The following is a 22,862-nucleotide window of genomic DNA, read 5'->3' on the forward strand; positions in this document are numbered from 1 at the left end:
TATTACTTTCTAAGACTCTTTATCTAAACAAACATAAAAAAATATATATATATATATATATATTTTTTTTATTTTTGTGTATTACCTATCTAACCAAACTGAATCTTAGGCTATCTAAGAGTTACAGAGACATCATTTGAAGTTTCTAAAAATGACACTGTACTCTTTTTGTGGTTTTTATGTTTGTTTACCGTTAATATAAATGACAGAAATCATGTACATCAGTGAACTACTTCTTTTTCTCAGTTAAAAACATTTATGCAGTTTAGATATTATTTTTTTAACAAAAACAAAATGTTTAGATTTCAAGTACTGTGCGTTTCGTTTTTCTTTTTCTTTTTTGTTTTTTTAATATAATTTTTTCATTTGTTCTTTCTCTCTCTTTTTTTTTTTTTTTTTTTTTTGTTGGTATGTGTGCTTCTATTGGTTGGTTTTTGGTGTGAGCACACCTGTCAAAATTACTTTAAGAAAAATTAACAAAAATAATTAGGGAAAATTATAAATAACTAAATAATCTCAAAATTTAATCTTTATAACAAAATAAATCATGAGTTTTTAATTTATTAATTTAAATCTTAATTTTTTTATTTGTTTTAATTTAAACTATTTACCTATTTTCGTTAGATAAATTGACAGAAAATGATATTTTAGACATTTTATATATATTTATATTGCGTTTAATGACTATTTTTTTTTAGTGAGTTTTACTAAACAAAAATAGATTTATTAAAGTTTAAATTGATAAAATTAAAAACTCATAATTTATTTTGTTACAAAGATTGCTCCTTTTTTTTTATTTATAATTTCCTCAAATAATAATAACAACAACAGCAGCAACATCAATATTGTACTCATTTAGAAAAATCAATAAAAATAAATAAATAAATCATAAAACCCTTAAAAATATTACTATTAAATTTACTTTCAACGATGTGTATTATTACATGTTATTTATTGATTTGTTGAAAAACTAACCAATATACTCTAATAAATATCAATGTCAAATAAAATATAATTAATCTCATTTGATTTTTAAAAACATTAAAAATATAATACTCAATTAATAATAAATTTTAACTCATGTGAATTTTTAAAAATAAAATAAAAATATATGCTAGTAGATATTTCTCCTTACCATAATAAATGCCTTTGAAGATTTATAACATTTTATTTTATTTTGTTTCAAATCAATGACGAAAAAAAAAAAAACCCTTGTCCCAAGTTTTGTCGTGTGAAAATAATAGCTTCCCCAATTAATTACATGTCCAATTTTGCCATTGTAATTTAATATTTACGTAGACATAAATGCCCTTCCAATTCTAAGGGTAAAAGACCATAACGCCCTTAGTCTATGTAGTTATCATTCACTTTTGGGGATTTGAGTATAATTTTGAAGAAATAGTAAATTAGTGGTAAGGTCAAAAATAAATATCGAATTCATTGAAATCGTTATGAATTTGACTTCTAATTTTAATGTCACAAAATCTTTCATTGATATAAAAATATTATCTCTAACTTCTGCTGAACTATTAGTTCTCCTACAATGGGCTTTTTTTTTTTTTTTTAGTAGGGTCAAACCACAAAATTTTATGAAAAATATTTGGAACCCCTTTTGGAGATGACACCCACACATCTAAAATGATTCTGTCCCTCCATGTACGTGTGGGATTTACTCATATATGTGTGAAGTCCACATCATGAGTAGTCCACATTTGTGAGGGTCATGTGGAGAGGGGTTTCAATCATTGCTCAAACTTTATTATGCTACGGCCGACGTTTGTCCCTTCACACGCTGACTATTGGTTGTGCCAATCAGGATAATGTTATGGTGCAAATCTCTTAAAAGGTATGTATCATATGCATCATTGCTACATATTTTTACAGTATATTTTATATATTTTGTAATAAATATTACATAATTTTTTGGGAGAATTACGACAATTTAAGTTATGCATTTTGTGATAATAACACACATTTTTAACATTACTACAAAATGCGTAACGTTATCACAAAATGTATAACTTTATTTCTAAATCACAAATTGTCACAACTCTACCAAAAATTTATATAACATTTACCATAAAAATGCATAATATATACTACAAAAATACATAACAAGGTGCATCCAGGGAACCGGGCACAACACCATGTTGTGAGGTTTATAGGGCCTTATCGTGAGTCTATATTGATAATTTAAACTATTTATATTGTAAGGTTCGTTGAATAGATTATTCATAAAAAATATCAAATTAATTAGACATCTATAACCCCATGACAAGGTCATATATGTTTTTTTTTTTTAAAAAAAATAAAAATAAACAGTTAGCATAATTTTGATAATTTGTTTTAAAATAATTAAGACTTGATCATGGGGTTATATATGTCTAATTAACTTAATTTTTTTCATGGATGATTTGCTCTATGAACTCTATTATATAACAATTCAGATCACCAAAATAAACTCGGAATACACCCCTAACGGGATCTCACAGCGTATGTACTATGCTATTAGGCACAACATGCTCCCTAGATCCATGCATATGATACACTCTTTGAAGATGATAAAGTAATACTACAAATTTAAAAAATTTATTGTTAATTTTATTCAAAATATCAATCTATTACTCAGATTTATTCATATTTGGACTTACATTACACCAATTCATGAATTTCTACTGCACAAGCACATAACCTAGAAAAAATGGAGACAATTTTTCTTAGATAATAGGATTTCTATATATCATACTATTTATATTAACAACTACAATTCATGACGCTTAGCCGAGTCAAGTAGTAATTCCTCCTACTTCAGTGATATGCATACAAAATGGTCTGTTTGCCAGCTTGTACTCTAGGTTTCTAATTTTGTTTTTGTTCATTACTAATGCATTAATTTAGCTTTTCTAGGTCATTTAACAATTTTTTTTTGGGCATCTCAGTTCATGCACCAAAGCTCCAAAGCATTGTTTGGTTAAGATATCAATAGGATACAACTATGGGTGATTAATTATTAATGAGAACAAATGGTACTTTTAGGACAAAGTGATTTCTTTTGAGTATTATATCCATTGTCAAGCTAACCCACTTCAATAGGAAATATATATTTTTTATATGCATAAAATTTAATTACGAAATCAAATAACCTTTTTCCTATCATCAAATTATGTAGATTCACTATATATGAAAAGATCTAATAAGAGAATTATATCTGATTTTATGATTCAATTATGTATACTTAAAATTTTTGTAAGTAATAATGTGTCCTTCCGTAGGAAGAACTCTTGGGGCTTGTGTGGATATCCTATGAAGATCTCATAGGGTCACTATAATTGTCCCTATAATCTTTTTCTTGGTTTGGAATCACATGTATGGATTAGTAGAAAGACTTGTACCCAAACATTAGCATGTAGTATTAAAAGCTCTCAAAGAAACAACGAAAGACCATAAAATTTTAGAAATCATTCAAAAACTGATTTTTGAAAAACGTTTAATAATTTGATTTGTTAGGTTCAATTCAACTACGTTTCTTGTTATATTATATATCAACTTGCATCTAGTATTTAATTAATGGTAAGGTTTTGTTAGAAATTAATTATTCCTAATTCAGATTGGTGATACACGAAATAACAAATAAGAAAGATAAAACGAATCAAACAAATCACATACACAAGAATTTCTATGATTTACACCAAAATAGAACTATGTCGACAACTGTTACGGTTTTTACTATGATCAGAAAAATAATACAACTCTCTTAACCTGCAAGAGGCGCGTTCTTCATCTATTTATAAGTATAGAAGTGAGATAACACAAAAGTAACATGAAAATTACCAAAGTACCTAAAAAAATTGAGAGGCCCTCCCAAATCCCCCTTCCCTTGGGGTAGGCCTCTCTAAACCCCCCATTAGACCTAGCGTTGAGTGAACAGTATTTATCAAGATTTATAGACACAACAATTTTAATTATGCATGCTCATGGCTTCTATAAAAGTAGAATGGGATGTTGTTCTAGTCAACCTCATGAACAAAAATAATAAATAAAATCAAATGATCTTATATTTCAATTTTACAACTGATTTTTTACTAGATTTTTTTTTTCCCCTTTTGTAGCCTTTGCAAATTGCTAGAGAAGCTCAGGGATTTGACTCTCCCTATTCATCTGTAAATCTATTAAAAAATGCAAGAGTTACTTATTCTATAATTGCCTTAAATATGATGGAAATTCGGATAAAAATATGCTTGAATTATTCAGGAGGTTCAAAAACATTTGAAAACTATAGAAAAATTAAAATAAATATTAAATTCGTTTTTTTTTTTTTTTTTTTTAAGAAAATAGGGAGTTAATTTTGAGATTTTATTTTTTTAAACATGGGCTTGTCAAATTATTTGGTCTTGAGCAGATTGGATATAATTAATTTGAAGCCAGATAACAAACTCGTTTTGGGCTGCGCTTGTATAGCCCTATGGGTAATTAGAATTGGGCTATCCTTCAATCGATTTAAAACTTAAACCTTTATTCCCAAAAAATCATTAAGTGCTCCCTATTTCTAAGTACACTCTTTTCATTTATTTAAAATTTTATATTATTCTAAGTACACTCTATTATTTTTCCTAAGTTACCCTTAATAAACTCAAATAATAAATAGTAAAGAAATCAAAAAAAAAAAAGTATTTGAAAAACCTTTCAAACTAATGCACATGAGGCACCCGAGAAGGACTTCATAATCAGAGTCACCATTGACAATCTTCATCTATTTGTCTCTATTTTTTTGTATCTCTTTCTTCTCTTGCTATTTTGCTATAACAATTTGTTGATTACTATGTGCTTGACAATTCTATTATTGGTTTGCTATTCTAATTTGGTGATTACTATGTGTTTGACAAAATGCTTGAATGGGAAAACACTGTTACACATTGGTTATTTAGTATGTTGGAGCTCTCACATATTTCACTTTATTTTTTTTCTTTAGTGGAATTTGTTTCATCTATATTTTAATGTAAAGTTATTTCTTTATTTATAATGTTAATGTAGAGATGGTTTGATTTTTGTATGAATACTTACCTCCTCTTTGATGGGTTGCTTTAAAATATTATCTTGATTATCACTTTCCTCCATTATTTGATATGGTGGTAAAATGTAATTTACCCTAAATTTTTTTGGGAGAGGATTTTCTCTAATCCGGATATGGACTAGAGAGGTACTATTTGGGCTGGTGAATTTTTAGGTCATTTCGTGTATATCATTCATAAAAAAAATTAAATCGATTCGGTAATTGTAGCACCTTCATTTTATCGTTTTTATTTCTAAAAAATGAATGCTAAGTGTGTTTTTGAAAAGAATAAAGACATTTTTAGTCCTTAAAGTATGCGTTCCTTTTAATATTAATCCCTTTGGCCATGTTTGTTCACCAACATGGGAGGGGGGATTGGAGTGCTACGGTTGTGGGTCCCACTCATGGCTTTTTTGGTGGTGTTTTGGGAAGGGGGAGTAATAGTCCGACAGGCTTAGTAATCCCCCTCAGTAGGGGGATTAGCTTAGTCGAATTATGGATAAGATTAAAAAAATAGTGAGCGGATTAAGTTTATTTTATATAAAAAATTTTTTTTTTTACCAAGTGCGCCTGTTTGTTTGAATATTTGTTTTAGTTTTTTTTTAATATAAAATAAAATTTTTTATTTATTTTCTATAAAGATAATTTAACAATCCCGTCACTAATCATCTTCCGCAGTATCATTATAACAAGCACGCATTTACTTATTTCTTCTATTAACAATTCTCACATTAACAATCTCTTCACCAACTATCCTCTTATTAACAATCTCATCCAAACTAATCCGCCAAACAGACATGACCTTAACGTTTAGTTTTGTCATTTTGATTCTTAAAGTTGTCAAATTGGTCTAATTCTAAACGGCTGTTTAAATTGTTAATGAAATAATTATAAATTTCAAGTATGGCCCCTAAAATATATATTTTGTGTTATTTTTGTCTATAATGTATCAATTTTTTCAATTTTGTACTTCAATATTATTGTAAGGTTATGTTTCATTTTCTTCATCAATGTTCCAAATCAAATTGACAAAATTAAAAAATTTGAAGGACCAAGGTGACATAACATATATACTTTAAGGACCACGCGTGTATTTTATTATCATTCTATTAACTATTTAGATGGCTCGTTTGTAATTAGACCAAATTGACTCAAATTGATAATTTTAAGGACAAAATGGACAAAATCGAAACTTGAAGGATTAAAATGACAAGAAATACATACTTTAAGAATTATAAACATATTTTCTCCTTTTGAAAATTGACAATTCTTTTTCTTTTAAGACAAATGCCATGAAATAAATATGTCGTAATTATCGGATCACTCTAATTTCTTTTTGAATGATACACACGAAGAGTCATAAAAATGGATGGTTCGGATCAGTAAAACGGGCCTTGTGGTGAACCTTAGAGGCTCAGACAAATCCTCACTAGCCAAGATCTGGATTGTAGAAAATCCTGTCCCTTTCTTTATTTTTATTTTTGGTGACCTAATTTAATAGGCTGGAATTTTTTAATAATTTTTGGTGCAATAATTTTGCAATAATGATTGTGGTTTAAATCTCAGAACACAATCAATTGGATTGTTTAAAGATACCATAAAAGGTTTAAGTCATCCTTCTTCTTCTTCTTTTTTTCATTTTTTTTTTCTAAAATCACGATTTAAAGATTATTGATTATTGCAAAAGATTATATTCATATATTAGCATTTTTCAAATTTGCAAATTTTTTTTTATATTTTTTTAATTTTGCTCAAAAAATTAAAAGTGATTTTTTTAAGTAGTACCCAAACAGAACCTAAACATACCATTTAATTAACTTACAATGAATATAGAAAATCAAAAGTAAAACTCATCCCAAACTATGCAAAGGCAAAACATAATAAACAAGAAAAAAAACAAAAAAAGAGTAAGTGACATTGATTATTTTTTAGACTTCGGAAAAATAGAAGTTGTTTTATAAGTTTTGCATAATTACACTATCTTTTCCTTAACTAAGACATATAGATGGTATGAATGGTAGATACAAAAATAAATAAGTGTGGTAAAAGGGGTTTTAGGAATACTCTTGGGTCCAGATAAACACTTTTGATCCTCGGGTTGCTGCCTAAAATAGGAATGAACACTCCGGTCGGGAATGTCGGAATTAGCACTCTGATGGAGAAAGTTAGTATCCTCTCAAGTTTTACTTCTATTTCAAGTTATCTTCTTTGTTTACACATACCTCACTTTGGCTGATGCTCTTTCTTTTTATATTGCTCTCCATGTGATGACCGGTTTCGTTTTACTTCACTTCACTTTTGTCTTCCTTGGGTTTGTGATATCCGGAAGTTTTTCCTCAGATAAAATTCTTGTTCTTGTTTTGTTCAGTGTTGGATTTCACTTGTTTTGGAGGGTACACGGTCAAGTCCGGAGTGCCTGGGGTTCGAGCCAGAAAATTCTGGCCTACTGGACAGGGGCCGCACGTGCAGGGTGGGGCCACACGTGTGAGGGGTGAGGCCGTACGTGCAGGGAAGGATGAGTTTTGGGAGGATGCACACTACCTAAATTGTAGATGCGGAGGGGGAGGTGCAGAGGCAGCCGCATGTGCGGGAATCATAGCCGCACATGCGGGAGGCACGCTCCGCAAGTGCTGGGGCAAGTGCCACACGTGCGGACAGGCCTAAATCCGAGGGGCTCTGTTTTTTCTTCTCTTTTTGGCTGTGTGTATCACTTTTTATGTATCCCTCTCTCTCTAAAAATATATTGCTCTCATTTCTCTCTATCCTTTTCCATTCATTTGAGATTCAACCATAGCTCATTCATCAAAGATTAAGAACTCCTCAAGAGCTACATTGTGTACGGTGGAGATCTCTTTTCAACACCATCAAATCTAGGGTTTCATCTTTTTCTCCATCAAACTTTGAGGTAGGGAGATTTCTTTGAGTTATATATATATATATATATATATATGTTTATGCTTGATTTTGTTGATTTAAAGGTTTCTTTAATGATATTGAAAGTTTGGTCTTGTCTCATAAATGTTGAGGGTTTTAAAAAGTGGGTTTAATCTATATCTCTCTCTAAACTATTTTCTTGAGGGTTTTAAATCACATGGTAAGAGAGGTAAACCTTTTCAAAGGATGAGAGAAATGTTGATTTTGGAGGAAAAAAACCTAGACATTTGGGGTTGAAGAACATGTTGAGGATTTCATGAAATATTATTATTATTATCAATGTTAGCATTTTTTTTTTTTTTTGTGTTAAATGAAATGAAGAAAAGGGGGTTTTCTTAACAATGTTGATAAAGAAGAAATGGTGAGGGGTATGTGGACTATTTGTCTTATTATTATTGTTAAAATGTAGTTATTCTTGATGAATCTAAATGGATGCATGGGTCATCTTGTGAATCTTACTCTTGGAGTGAGAAGTGGAAATTACAACCACTAATGGGATAGTATATGGAAAATGTGAGAATTGGAAAGATGCACATTTCATTGATAGTTGTTACATTTAGTAGAACTTGTGGTATATGTTGGTTTATGTTAAAGGAAGGAAAATGGGATATGTGGTTGTCATTATATTATTGTTGGGGTACTTAAAAAGGGATGGGTGTTATGAAATGTTGATAATCATTGCATTTCACATTTATACAATTGATTATAATGTATTTTGAATTGAGTTGGAAAAATGACTACTTTGATGAAGGAATATTTTGAAATGAGAATTATGGAATTGTTTTGGGGTAAATACGTCAGTAAGTCTGGTTAGGGGGTGTAGATAAAATTGATAAGTTGGCCTGAGTGTCCAGGGTGAAAGATTGAAAACACGCGTGGAGGAGGTATCACTTCCCTTCCGGTTAGCAACCGGTAAAGTGGGATTGTTGGTAGTGCTTGTTGAGTCTACTTGCAAACACCAACCTAGGGATTACCTGAGTCATATTTACCGCCCCATTGAAATAAATTGTAAGTTTGGAATCATTGAAATCTCAAGCTAATGTTGAACATTGTAATTCTTTTAAAACAAAAGGGCATGTAAATGAAATTCTTCTATTGACTTTGCATGGCATTTGCATTCAACATTGGGAACATCGCATAAATGTATATACTTTGTTAAGAATTCTCCACTGGGCTTTATACTCACCCCTATGGGTTTTGGTGCAGGAAAGGACGTGGCGAACCTGCCAAATTAAGGCATGGGAATGTGTTTTGAGAGCATAAGACTCTTTGTTATGATTGTAAATTTTTGTAAGCCAAGGGCTAATCATGTATGAGTCCGAGAGACCATTTCGTGTAACCAAGCTTATGCCTTGGAACTTGTAAGCCCTCGAGGGCCTTTATTTGTTTTGGTTAGATGATTTTACATGCTATAGATTCATGTACCAGCCTTCAATGAATGTATAATCGCATGAGATCACATGTATAAACATTTGAGTTATGTAATGGAACATGTTGAATATATACTTCTTCAATCTCTTATGAGCCATGATTAATACTATATTGTAATGGTATGTATATTTTTGGGGTGTTACACTCCAGGGGCCCACTTTCCCATTATCACCTTTTACTATCACATCTAAGACCCCTAGATGTGCCAGAAGATTTATGGAATACTCGGCCCATGGATAGATTCTATTTAGCCTTGGTTTTGTTTAGATGGGTTTGGTCATGCCGAGTTATCCTCACCAGTCTTCTTGGCATCCTCTTTGAGCAGCTCACCTAAGTGGACACTTTTATTCGGCCCCCCACAATTGCCCCTCAAACATTCGAATAACAGATTTACTCGGCGTGTTTGGTTTCTCAACTAGCAGATCAGACAAAATCCTCAAAAGTTAGAAATATGGCGGTTGCACTCCTTTTCGTACTGATTCGTCAGAGCAGACGCATTAATCATTACAACTTCGCGCCCCTTCGTATTTGACATTCATTTAATGCAATTCAAAATATATACATTCGTATACTCTTGAAACGAAAGGCCATCGACATCCTTTGAGCATTCTTTATTCCAACCTCATTCGAGACCTCTACAACTCCGTTTCCCATTATTCATCTCCGTCCTCAACCTGTAAGTACCCTTTTCTCTTCTCGCTCTATTCTTCATTCCAGTTCCCTGCACGTTTTTGCTTTGTTTTATACACTTTATTTTCATTCCGTCTCGAATGGCAAGGCACTTGAAAGCTCTCCTCTCAGAGGATCGAGTTGCAACCTTCCATCGTTTTCAATCCCAGACGACGTCTACTTATCCCTTGTCGCAGACAATGTGGTGGATATAGAGAGGGCTAAAATGAACACGATTATTTTCCCACTCTTGTCAATCGCTGAGGGTTGAGTCTGATTCCCCTTTCCCCTTTTCCTAAGGATTGTCCTACGTTATTGGGGACTAATTCCCTCCCAACCTAACATGAACTTCTACCGAATAATCATGGGTATAGTAGAATTGAACCACCAACTAGGTCTAAACCTAGGGATCCTAGCTATTCGACATTGCTACGTCATAGTGAAATCAACCGGTCGGCAGAGCCGCTACTTCCTAAGAGCCAAAGACATTGATCACCACTTGGTGACTATGCTTGCCAGCTCTGGCAAAAGGGTTGACAACGTTATGGTCGCCGTCTGAGGTAATTAGGAATTCGGCGAGGGAGAAGATCACCAAGACCCAGTGCCAAGGAGAAAATGCGAGCCAAGTGGCCAACTATAAATGTCATGTTTTACACAAACAATTCATTCAGCTCAACTATTAGATGCTGAATCCATTTTATCTTGCAGGCAACGACTTAAAAAAGAACATTGACATCGGCGGACAAAGCCGTCCTTGAACAAGTGAAAACGGCTCTCAATTACAAAAGTCATGCAAACTTTCAAGGTCAAGGGCGAATGGCCCATATCTTGCTGAAGTATGATCCTGCCTACTCCACTTTCTCGGCCATAGATAATATCCCCATGCCGAGAGGTGAATGGCAACTTACTGCACTCATATTCTCTAGTTATAAAAGCCTAAGGGATATTGGTGTCGAGGGTTCAGACACTAACACCGGCGAACAAGTCGGCGAAGACACGCAATCAGAAGGCCATACAGAGGACCAAGAGCTAAATAGGGAGATTGACTTGGCATTTAAGCACATCATCCCTGACCATACTGATAACCCTTCCACTTCTGGCCAAGTAGACTTACTTGTTCCCGAGGATGATATTTTCACCGGTTTGGAAGATCTACCAAGGACCGAATCAGAAGTTAAAAACATGAGAGGAGAATCTTTTGCCCAACTTGCCAGAAGATGGAATGCCGAAAGGATGGCAGCCTGGAGACAAGGCGGCGGTTCTAGGGGGAGCCAAGTAACTCCACGTGAGGTTCCTCTAGAAGAGATGGCCTGCCAAGCGATTGTCGCTAAATTGGCTTCTAAGCAAGAGACAGAAGTTATTGAAGCCGATCTTCCAAGGCAGAAGCGACCTATCGAGATAGAGGCCGACCTATCTGAGGCCCCGATTGATAAACAGCCTAGGTTAGAGATACTACCCGTTTCGGATGGTTTATCCGAGCCATTCATCATTGAACCACGAATGAAGAATGCGCCGGTTCTAGCTAGTGGGTTGGCAATCAAAGATCCGATTATGGCTTTTAGTGTGGCTTCAGCTCTCTCACTTCTAGCAGACAAGGAAACTTTTCGTGCCAAACCAGATGTCATCTCGATTGCTCTGGTGGCACAATCGGCCATACTGGTAAGTTTTGATAAAATGTTTGACTTTCTAAAATTTCCTTTTTAAAGTTGACTAAAATCTTGACTTTATTGCTGTTAGACAGGGGAAAGGCTTGCTGAGATCAATCGTTGGTATTACGATGCTGTAGAGCGACTCGATATCCTTGAAGGCCAACTTGAAGCTTTAAAATACATGGCCGCTGCTACAGTTGTCGATTTGGCCGTGGTGATGGCTAAGGCGGAAGAAGAGTAGGCGAAGGCCATTGCTGCTGAGGAAAAAGTGCAACACGCCAACATGCTTCGTAGGGCTGCTAAAGAAAGGAAAAATTTGATAGATGACTCCCTCAAGTCGGTTCAAGTGGAAGTATCAAAACTTAAGGCTGAGCTTGAGGTAGAAAAAAAGGCGAGAGAGCTTGCTACGGTGGATGTGGCCAAAGCTTTTGACGCTGAAGAGCTTAAGGCCAAGAAATCATATGTTGGGGAAGCCTTGAAGTTCGAGAATCGAGATTTCAAGCACGGATGGCTTAAAGCTTTGGCGGCCACCAATGTGACTCTCGATCATTTGATTCTCTACGAGCAATTGGAAATAGAGCCACTGGAATCAGATCTAGAGGAATTCGACTTCTGATTTGCCATTTTTATAATAGATGTTTTTGTTTTTTGTTTTTGTTCAATTGTTTATTTTGATCGGTCGTTTTTGAAATAGATATAGATTTGGGCTTTGTACTAGGGCCATTTTCATGTATAAAGTGTCGAATGTACCCGTGCAGTTCATTAATGAAAATGTCCATTTTGCTTATAAATCTGTGAATGAGTATGCCTTGTTTGGTTAGTGATAATAAAAGTAAGAATAAGAATAATAAAAATGAGAAAATCACCAAGTGGGGAAATTATACTAATTCGGCAGATACATGTTAAAGACAAACAGATTAATAAATCTGCCCTTGCCCCAGTTGACCGCTAAGCGTCACCACCGAATACAATCACGATATGTTCAGGCACTAGGATTAATTCGGAAAAATGTTAAGAAGGACCATATGAACCAGTGGTGCACTAAAAATGGTTCATAGCCGAATAGATTAATAAATCTGCCATTGCCCCAACTGACCACTGAGCGTAGCCGCTGAATACAATCTGAAAGTAGCTTATGGGGTCAGGTGGGGCACCTGTCTAAATTTGAAAAAACTAATGAAGAGCCGAATAGATTAATAAATCTGCCCTTGCCCCAGCTGACCATTGAGCGTAGCAGCCAAATACAATCTGAAAGTAGCTTTATGGGTTCAGGTGAAACACCTATCTAAATTTGGCAAAACTAATGAAGAGCTGAATGGATTAATAAATTTGCCCTTGCCCTAACTGACCACTGAGTGTAGTCACCAAATATAATCTGAAAGCAGGTTATGGGGTCAGGTGGGGCACCTGTCAAAATTCGGCAAAACAAATGAAGAGCCGAATAGATTAATAAATCTATCCTTGCCCCAGTTGACCATTGAGTGTAGCAACCTAATACGTAGGTTGGTGGCGACCTTGAGTGCCTCATAATCATACCCGTAATTAATATGTGAGGTAGCCAGGTGCGTGTGGGGCCTATGGACTCTTTAAATAGACGCTGGTTGGAATTGTAAGAGTGCGACTGGAAAAAAGAACACTGGTGCAACCTCAACGATTACGTATTTCTAACAGAGTATTCCTCAACAACAGAGGCGAGGGAAAAACACTAGCTGAACTAGAAGCCGAAATGAACTGCAAAATTGGTGGAGAATCTCCTTACACTGGTAAAATGGCGCCAGAGGAACGAGAGAGACATCGGTCCCCCCATCGTCGAAGTAGGTCCCCAAGAGGGGGACGAGGTAGAAAAATCACGAAGGAGGGGGGCGCAACAGCAAGGGAACTCTAGGACTGGAAGGACTGAGAGTGCCCATGCCTCAACGCAAAACGAACCAACTAGGCCACCACGCTCGCTAAGTTTTTCCATGTTTGTTGGGAACAAACCAATGACCGAAGCGGATTCAATTATCCATGATCCGAACATGACAGTAGAGTTTACTCGGCAAAATTTCCACCCAAAGTACAACAGTCAATGGTCGGTCAAGCTGATTACGAAATTTTTCAAGAGGGCGTCCATGGAGCAGTCAAAGGACTATATAGCTCTTATGAGATTGGCATGCCCCTTCGCGCCGCACGAAGAGAGATTGAACAAAAAGATAGTCGTATTCGAAACTTGGAGCGCCGATCAGAAAAGGCCGAGAGTGAGCTGAGAAAGGCCAAGGTTGCCGAGACACAATAGGCGGGTATGACGAACTCAGTCATGACGGACAGAGTAAACTAGGGCCTACTTGATCATGTCATAGTCGATCGGGATACAGCAAGCATGTTCGCAAAAGAGGCGATAAGAACACGGGCCTATGAGCAAGGTTTTTTTGACGGCCGAAAGATTGGCATTGAGAAGACTAGGAAAAAGTTAGCGGATGATGTTTGCCGGTGCGAGAATCATGGCTTTAAGCACGAATGGATTAAGGCTTTGCAAGCTGCGCGGCGTTTTCATTGTACCAAAGTTGCAAGGTCCCCTTCGAGGCTTATGAGGCCAAAAAGACTGATGACGAAGAAGAAGGTGCTAACCAGGAGAAGGCCTAGATAACTAGAAAGACATTGTATTTCTTAGTCTTTCGATACCAATGTATTTGTATATATTGTAAAAAAATAAATATCATTTGTGCTTGTTTGTTTGATATTTTGGTTGTCCCTGTCAGAAATGTGTGTTTGTGGTCCCATGCCATCTTCTTACTCCTGGATTATGAATCCGTCTTTAGAATTGTTTTCCTATCGACCATAGTAGTTTAATTACTAACTTTCGCCGACTTAGGCAATGCTGATCTAATAATCCTTGCAGTAAGCGCTCTGAATTCGGTGCCAATCGTGATCATGCACGAAAAGCACTCTGAATTCGGAGTCTTTGGTTTGGCCAATCATGATCATGTACAAAAGGCGCTTCGAGTCCATAGACTTATTCGGCCAATCATGATCACGCATGAAAGGTGCTCCAAATTTGGAGTCTTATTCTTTGGTTTGGCCTATCGTGATCACGCACTAGAGGCGCTCCGAATTCAGAGGCTTATTCGGCCCAAACGTGATTATGCACGAAGGGCGCGTCGAATTTGGAGTCATTGTTTTAGCCAATCGTGGTATCTACGAAAGACGCTCTAAATTTGGAGGCTTATTTGGCCCAAACGTGATCATGCAAGAAGGGCGCTCCAAAGTCAGAGTCTTGGTTGTGGCCAATCATGATATACACGAAAGGCGCTTCGAATCTGGAGGCTTATTCAGCCCAAACGTGATCATGCACAAAGGGTGCTTCGAATTCGGAATCTTGGTTGTGGCCAATTGTGGTATGTATGAAAGGCACTCCGAATCCGGAGGCTTTTTCATCATTCAACCATTTTCAATGAGATGGTAATAAAAAAGGCATATTGTATTGCGAAATACATAGATGCATACATATTTGTATAGTAGCAAAAATAAAAAACGAACTAGCATATTGTACAAGTTGACTTAATGATAAAATTTATGCAAGTGGGTTGAATTCCAGGGGCGTAGTAAACTTCTGCCAGCCATGCCTGAAAGCCGATACGCCCCGGTTCCGGTAATCGAATCAATCTGGTAAGGACCATCCCAGTTGGGGCCTAATTTACTGTTTGTCGGGTTTTTGGTAGCATGAAGCACTTCCTTGAGAGCCAGTTCTCCAGGTGCATAACGACACAACTGCACGTGCTAGTAATATGACTTAGCGAGCTGCTGCTGATACCGAGCCATACACGCAAGAACATGATCTCGGTGTTCTTCAATCAAAGTCAGATCTAAGGCCAACATCATGTCATTACGCCCTATGTCAAAAACCTTTGATTTCAGTGTGGGCAGGCTGATTTCAAGAGGGATAATAGCCTATGTTCCAAAGCACAAGCTGAACGACGTTTCTCTAGCGGACCACCTCGAAGTGGTACGATGAGCCCATAATACACTAGGCAACTCTTCAATCCACTTGCCTTTGGCCTTCTCCAATCATTTCTTGATTTCGTCCAGGATCATTTTATTAGAGGCCTCATCTTGACCGTTGCATTGCGGTATGCTGGTGAGGAAAAATAGGGCTGGATGCCATATGTATTGCATAACTCTCGATAGACGCCACAATCGAATTGGGTGCCATTGTCGGATACTAGTGCTCTCGGTATGCTGAATCGAGTTATCATATTTTTCCATACAAAGCGTTTAACATCAACATCTTGGATATGTGCCAATGCCTCTGCTTTGACCCACTTTGTGAAATAGTTTGTTGCAATGATCAGGAATCATTTGTTTTCAGGAGCCTGTGGTAATGGTTCGATGATGTCAAGTCCCTATTGAGTGAACGGCCAAGGACTATAACAGAATTTAATTCTTTGGCAAGCAGATGAGTTAATGAGAAAAACTTTTGGCATTGTTCACATTTCTTTACGTAGTTCTCGGCATCAGTATGCATGGTCGGCTAATAATATCCCTGTGTTATGGCTCGATGGGCCAATGAGCGTCTTGCAAAGTGGGCACTGCAACTACCTTTATGTATTTCGGCTAAGAAGTCCTCAACTTTGTCTGGGTGAACATATTCCAAATACGGCCCAGAGAGAGAATTTTTGTAAAGCTTTCCCTGCGGATCCAGATAATATCGCAGGGCTTTATTCCATAATTTGTGGGCTTCTTTCTTATTTGTTGGGAGCTGCTCTGAGGAAAGAAATGCAGCGATAAGGTCCATCCACCTTGGTCCTGACTCAATAATGTTCATCTGAACTGGTTCAGAAGAAGTAATACTCAGCTTTAGGATGAACCCTACTTCGATGGTTCGTTTGACTTCTAAGTTAATGACAGAAACTAGGCAAGCAAGGGCATTCGCATGCGTGTTCTGATCCCGGGTTATCTGATTCAGCTCGTGGTAGTCGATTTTTGTGAGCAAGGAATTCGCCGTTTTCATGTAGGCTTCCATTCGGTCATTTTTAGCCGTGTATTCCCCTTTCAACTGGTTGATGACTAACTTTGAGTCATAGAAAACATATGACCGCAGTGCACCAAGATAAAATGTGTTACGAAGGCCGGTTAGCAATGCTTCGTATTCGGCCTCGTTATTTGATGCATTGAAACCCAATTTAACTACATACTCGATTATTGCCCCTTTGGGGGTCATGATTACTACGCCTGCTCCGCTGCCATCCAGTCAAGTTGAGGTTGAAGGTGGACTTGATCGGACTTGAAGTCGGCATGGCATCCTGTGAACTTGGCTACAAAGTCGGCCAGCACCTATCCCTCAATGGCGATTTTGGGAAAAAATTGGATGTCATACTTGCTAAGTTCCAAAGCCCATTTAGAGACTCGCCCCGATACTTCCACGCTACGAAGCACTACTCGGAAAGGATAGTCTATTAATACCCTTATGGTATGAGCCTGAAAATAGCGCATCAGCTTATTGGCAACCACCATGAGAGCTAGGATGAGCTTTTCCAGTGGTAGGTATTGTGTTTCGGCGTCAACCATTTCCTTGCTTACATAGTAGATTGGTCGCTACTCCCCGAGTTCTTCCTTTAGTAACACGGCGCTGACCGCCAGGTCGAATATCGCCAGATACAAGATGAGTGAATCGCCTAGCGATGGGGTTGCTAAGAGTGGCACTGAACGGAGACAAGTTTTCAAGCTGTCCAACGTAGCCTGGCACTCAGGGGTCCATTCAAATGCTTTGCCTTGCCGAAGTGTGTGAAAAAATTATCGGCAGCGATTTGAGGAATGATTGATAAAACTATTGAGGGTGGCGGCCATTCCTATCAACTTTTGAACTTCTTTGGCTGACTGAGGAGAGCCGAGTTCTAGAATTGCTATGATCTGCCTCGGGTTGGCCTCTATTTTGCAATGGTTCATAATATAGCTGAGAAACTTACCGGATCCGATGCCGAATGCACATTTCGAGGCATTCAGTTTCATCTTGTACTTTCGAAGAATGCTAAAGGTCTCTGCTAAATTGGCTAGATAAATGTGCTTTTCCTTGGATTTCACCACCATGTCATCGATGTATTCTTCCATGGTGCGGCCGAGCTATTCCTTAAACATAATGGTAACCAGCCTTTGATATGTTGCCCCCGCATTCTTTAGTCCGAAGGGTATGACCTTGTAGCAATAGGTTGCCCTTGGGGTGAGGAATGCGGTCTTTTCTTGATCCTCTGGATGCATGGCAATTTGGTGATAACCCCTGTAGGCATCCAAGAAGCTCGTGCGCTGATGATGCGCCGTTACGTCCACAAGTTGGTCGATTCTGGGAAGAGGAAAGTAATCCTTGAGATAGGCCCTGTTCAAGTCCGTGAAATCCACACAGACACGCCAAGATCCATTTTTCTTCTTTACAACCGCGATATTAGACAGCCACGTGGGATAAGTTACTTCATGAATTGCCCCAACATCAAGTAACCTGTCAACTTCATCAACAACGGCTAATGCATGTTTCGCGGCTGACCGCCGACTTTTATGAATGATTGGTTTTACTTTTGGGTCGACGTTTAAACAGTGTGGGGCCACGACTGGATCCACCCTCACCATTTTATATGGTGTCCAAGAAAATACGTCGATGTTGCCGAGTAAGAAGGAAACCAACTTATGTCTTTCAACTTCGTTCAGGGAAGTGCCGATCATGAAGAACTTATCAAGGTCCCCATTGATTTCGACCCGATCAAGGTTTTCAGTTGCCTTATCGCTGGGGGTTTTCCCAATGTCCACGAGGCTTTCTGGATTTGGTACTTCAATCAAGTCCACTTCTAGTTCCTTTGGCCTTTTTGTAGAAACAATAAGATAGCATACCTGTGCTGATTTCTAAGAATCCCAAATTTACTCGATGCCATATTTAGTTAGAAAGTGGAAAAGTTGACGGTAGGTGCTTGACATAGCCTGTATAGCGTACAACCAGGTTTTTCCCATGATAAGATTGTATGGTGACGAGAGTTTGATGATCAGAAATTCCATGTCAACTGATTTGGTACCCGCCCGTACTGGTAGTGTGATCTTGCCCAAAGGGTACTCGGGGTTAGCGTTGAAGCCGAACAGTGGGTAATCGGCCGGTAACAGATCCAAATTAGTGAAGTCGAGTTTAATGAATGTCTTGTAATACATTATTTCTGAGGTGCTTCCCTGATCAATGAGAACACGCTCGACCATGAATCTGTTCACGCGTAGCTTGATAACGAGGGGATTAGCGTGGGGGAGAGTTACTCCATCTAGATCGGTGTCGTCGAAGCTAATCTTGCCAGTTTCATGGGGCCATTTGGCTGGTGTGATCAGCTTGGACGAGCTATAGGTTGCAACTGAATTGTATGTACTTGGGCTGGCGACGGTAGACTGTATATCATGTGAATCACACTAAGTAGAAGTGAATCCGGTCGTAGAGCGTGTTCGGTGGATTGCTCTTTTGGATATGTTGCACCAGCTGGCTGTCTTGCACTAACTCCTCCAGGTGGTTCTTCAGTACAAAACAACTGTTAGTGTCATGGCCATGGTCCTTGTGATATTCGCACCGCCTGTCCCTTTGACTAGTTTCTGGGGGTCCAATAATCTTGAATGGCCACTTAAAGAACGGTATATGATGGACCTTGGGTAAGACCTTACTGATCGGCTCTGCCAACTCCGTATACTTCTTCTCTAAACATCTGGTACGCCTACTACCCACTTGATATTCATTCGAACGACGCAAACACTGCTCACTTGATTGGCCCGATCGACGTGAATCACGCTAGTTGTCTTGCTTAGCCCGACGCTATGGTTCAAGGCTTCCCGGTGGTACGGCGCTTATCGGCTGAACCAGACCAGATGGGGCCGACTTTATGACTCTCTGTCCGGCCTTGACGTGAATAGCATCGTCTACCACCTTGCAATATTCCTCAACTTTCTTCATTAGCGCCCTAACAGTTTTAGGAGGCTGTCTAGTCAAGGAGCTTCTGAGAGGACAGTCGGGGTGTAATCGCATCTTAAAGGCAATGATGGCTATGGGAACCCGAATATACAAATCAAATAAATAATTAAGTAATAATCATTTTACAATCTCAAATATTTTTATGGTAAATCCTAAAGTACAAATTAAATATTGTTGGAGGGTCTTTTAATTAATTTTAAACCTAAAATAAATTCATGGTGAAAGTCTTTAATTTAGAGACAAGATTTATTATAAAAATATATATATAGAGAGAGTGAGATAAAGGAGGGTGTGACTTGAAATCTAGACCGCAAAGTTAATAAATAAGGCTCTTACCATTTGAGTTGCATATAACTTATATATGTATTTTGTATGTTTATCTATTTATTTGACCAATGTGTGCCCACCACTAGTATAAAATAAAATAAACACAAATCCTACTCTATTATTTGTTCACCACATTTAGCAGCAGAAGCAGCCACACTAACGGGAGAGTTGAAAGAGAAGGGGGAAAAAAAAAGTTTGCAATCAAAGAAGAACTTTTGGGTGTGTGGTAGGGTTCTAGCTTTCTTCGTTATTTTATTTTTGTTCTTTATCCTTATTCTATTATATGATTTAATTCATTGATGGAGAGATTGTAGGTGTATGTATTTTATGTATATATATATATACTGTTAAGAAATCTGAGGAGTTAAATTCATATATAAAGAATGGGTGTAATTCTTAGTCCAAAAATTCAGCACAGAATCACAAACTTTAAAAATCAAGAAACCAAAACAAATGGATGAATTTTGAACTAAAATTTTTACAATAGATTAATCACATATTGAATTGCATATCAGAATTTTCTCATAATTTTTGGGAGTCAAAATATATATTAATTGGTGCGTTCAGTTCTGTCCAGACACTGGGGTAAAATAGTAACTTCGGAAGTATCGTTCTCTTTGGGTATAAATCTGAAAATTATCAAATCATCGTCATTAGTACCAGTTATGAGTCTAGTTTCTTAAATTTTTGGCCTTGCGCTGATTGCTCATGTATACTAAGAGAACCATTAATTTCTTTAAAGTATTATAGAAAACAACCTATTTGGGCATAATTAATTGTAAATAATTATTTTGATAAGAAAATCAAGTAAAACCAATTGGGTTTGGAACTTAGGATATATTAGTTGATATCTAGAGGGTTTTGGAATTTTTTGAACAGCGTGGAGTGGGTTTTGTAATTTTCAAAGTTAGCAAATAGATTGAGAAAACTTGTTTAAAACTCTGCTTTATCTTAAAGTTACTTTTAATTAAATTTCAATCTGAACCCATCTCTTGGGTAATTTTAGACCTTGAAGAACATGAGCTTAGGTAATATTTAACAGTAACGGTGAGTTGGGTTGAGCCGTGTTAGTGCGCTTTAGTTTGGGATTACTTAGTTCTTATTTTTTAGTATTTTTAAATTAGTAGTGACGTGTAATTTTTATATTTGGTTCAGGGCACTGGTTGAACTTTTATACTCTATTCGAGGATTACATTGTTTCGTTTTCAGGTGAGTAGGTGCATGCTACATACTTTTATAAATGTTCCCTTACCTTGAACTGTTGAAAAATTAAATTATTGTTTTAGGACTAAACTATTTTGATAAATTATTATATTATCAATGTAATTAAATGATTTCTGAAACTTGTGTAAACTTGGTATACTGTAAAATATTTGTTATGGTCTCATGTTTATAATGGTGAACTACCATATTTTGTGAAATTGATGTGTATTGATTATTGGGACCATTTGTATATTTTAGTCCAGAGAAATTATTTCACTGTGTATGGTGACTCTGGCCACTAGGAAAAAGATCCGGGTTGGGCCATGATGACTCTAGTGCTCAACGATTGTAAAGAAATGACCTGGGTTGGGCTAGGTGACTTTCAATTGGATCGTCTTAGAGAAAAGGCCTGAGTTGCCACCCCGAGGATGACTCTTGGTTCGATATTGGATCAATGGGCTTATTCCCTTGAGAACTGTGTGGCATGTTACTTGTTATTCTTGGTATTCAGAAAATTATTGGTGTTCATGTTGTAATCTGTTTTAAGTGAAAAATGTCATTTATCATGTTCTTGAGCGACATGAATATTTTAACTGTTGAACTGTGGAGCCTTCTTTTTGAAACAGATTATCTTATCAAAAATACATGCCAATCTAGTTTCTGTGATATATATCTTATTTTGTAATTGATCCCTGTATTCCAAACTGTATATACTATCCATATTGCTACTCACTAAGCTATCAGCTGATTTAGATGTTTATCATTTCCAAGTATTAGAAGGACTTAGAGTGGACTCATGGCATATTGGGGACTCAATTGCATGGACCTCTAGGACATTCATTTATTTTGTTTTAGATTGTTATGTCAAGTTTGTGCATATTTATTTTTATTTTTATTGGGGTTCATTTAGGATTATTTCGATATGTGGGTTGTTTATATCCCATAAGTTTAGATGGTATTAATTACGGTTGGTTTTGCCGTTTATAATTGTGGCATGTCACTGGATTAAGTTTTTGTTATTTATTATTGGACTATTGTATAGTTATTTAATATGTTTATGGATTCGTGTTTAGGCGTACGTGTGCCTTGGGTTAAGGCCTTGTGGGCCACGGCCGGCTATACTCGGGTTTGGGGTGTGACAATGGCCATGGAGTCATTGCAGGCATCGTCTACGAAGTTGAAACATTCCCAAAAGCTCGCTGAATATTCATGAAGGGTCTCGTCGGGTTTGATTTGCATTACCCAAAGAGAGTCAGCTTGCTTTGGCTAGACCTCGTTGGTGATTAATCTTGCCCTGAAGGACTTTTGGTGCTGATAAAAGCTTTTTATTGAGGCCGGCTCCAGCTTATAATACCATTTGATAGCCAATAGTCCTAAGCTGCTCGGGAACATTCGACACATGAGTGTTTCGTTATCGGCATGCAATGTCATCGCTTGTTTGTAGTGACGAATGTGATCCATTGGGTCTGACTTTTCGTTATACAGGGTAAATGTTGGTGCTTTAAACTTTTTAGGCAGTACAGCTCTTACAATGCGTCATACGAAAGGATCGTACTTGTCCTTTTCATTCGAATCATCACTTCCTTTCCCTCGCTTGTACCGTACATACAGATTTCCCTTGGATGAGCTAGACACGTCAACT

The 22,862-nt window shown here is 37.0% G+C and overlaps 1 protein-coding gene across 1 annotated transcript; it reads right to left on the bottom strand.

The window, feature by feature from the left end:
- Window positions 1-16,240: 16,240 nt before the first annotated feature.
- LOC145803557 (uncharacterized) lies at window positions 16,241-16,930 on the bottom strand. Its single transcript, XM_082896856.1, has one exon. It carries the CDS (start codon window positions 16,928-16,930, stop codon window positions 16,241-16,243), a length of 690 nt encoding a protein of 229 aa, XP_082752982.1.
- Between the last annotated feature and the right edge of the window lie 5,932 nt (window positions 16,931-22,862).

Source organism: Camellia sinensis, chromosome 12 (genome assembly GCF_055761805.1).
Source record: "Camellia sinensis isolate YWXY chromosome 12, ASM5576180v1, whole genome shotgun sequence".
NCBI classification, from domain to species: Eukaryota; Viridiplantae; Streptophyta; class Magnoliopsida; order Ericales; family Theaceae; genus Camellia; species Camellia sinensis.

What these genes read in the sequence shown, in the direction of transcription:
- LOC145803557 (XM_082896856.1), bottom strand. Translation starts at nt 16,930, where the DNA reads ATGACCCCCAAAGGGGCAATAATCGAGTATGTAGTTAAATTGGGTTTC.